Below are 644 nucleotides of genomic sequence, written 5' to 3'. Positions count from 1 at the left end.
CCCCCCCCCCCCCCCCCCCGCCTCGCTTCCATCTCATCCCTCGTCCTCGTTTTGGCTTTAATTATCGAAGACTCCCTCTCAACAGCCTTTGTTCGCCCATTCACCATCGCTGTGTCTGTCTTATAGCGGCCATCTTACAGCTTTCTCTCTTGATCTCTCTAGCCTCTGACATGGGGCATGCTCTACGCATGTGCTACCAGTATCACTACACAATGTGTTAGAAAAACCTTAAATAATGGAAAATATAGCTCCTTGCTTAATCCATTGTCATCAGTGATTTCATTTCCATATTATTTGAAATGAGTGTCATTTAACTCTCACCGTTTGCTGTTTATGAGGCTGTGTGTGTCCACTCCATCCTCCAGGTGAAGGCTGGTCTCAGGACGTTGATTCCCATTGAGCAGAAGTATATTGAGGAGGAACCCAGAGTGTCCAAACAGGTACATCGGTAGCCAGCACTTATCTTCTACCACTCCGCCTCATTTTTATCTGTGTCCACCGCTGTACCCCCTATTCTGCTTAACTGTCTGAAGCAAAACCAACAAGCCTGCAGAGTGGCATCTTGGAAACCGCAACAACTGTGTGGGCAAGATACAACAGGGTGATCGAAGGAAAAACAGCATTTTGTTTCTTTTTTTCTTCTT

The 644-nt window shown here is 46.4% G+C and overlaps 1 protein-coding gene across 11 annotated transcripts in view; it reads left to right on the top strand.

Annotated features, from left to right (window-relative positions):
* Window positions 1–644, top strand: part of mctp1a (multiple C2 domains, transmembrane 1a) — a 121,754-nt gene that overhangs the window by 73,919 nt on the left and 47,191 nt on the right. For 10 of the 11 annotated variants that reach the window (XM_031848961.1, XM_031848960.1, XM_031848958.1 and 7 more), the window contains one exon: window positions 366–440. In XM_031848961.1, the coding sequence (XP_031704821.1) occupies window positions 366–440 (75 nt within the window). Of the gene's footprint in view, window positions 1–365; window positions 446–644 lie in introns of those variants that run through there. The other variant, XM_031848967.1, reaches the window with a different exon arrangement.

This window comes from Anarrhichthys ocellatus, unplaced genomic scaffold (assembly GCF_004355925.1).
Source record: "Anarrhichthys ocellatus isolate YVR2014 unplaced genomic scaffold, GSC_Weel_1.0 scaffold9, whole genome shotgun sequence".
Classification (NCBI taxonomy): Eukaryota; Metazoa; Chordata; class Actinopteri; order Perciformes; family Anarhichadidae; genus Anarrhichthys; species Anarrhichthys ocellatus.
This window is presented reverse-complemented; position numbering and strand designations above follow the sequence as displayed.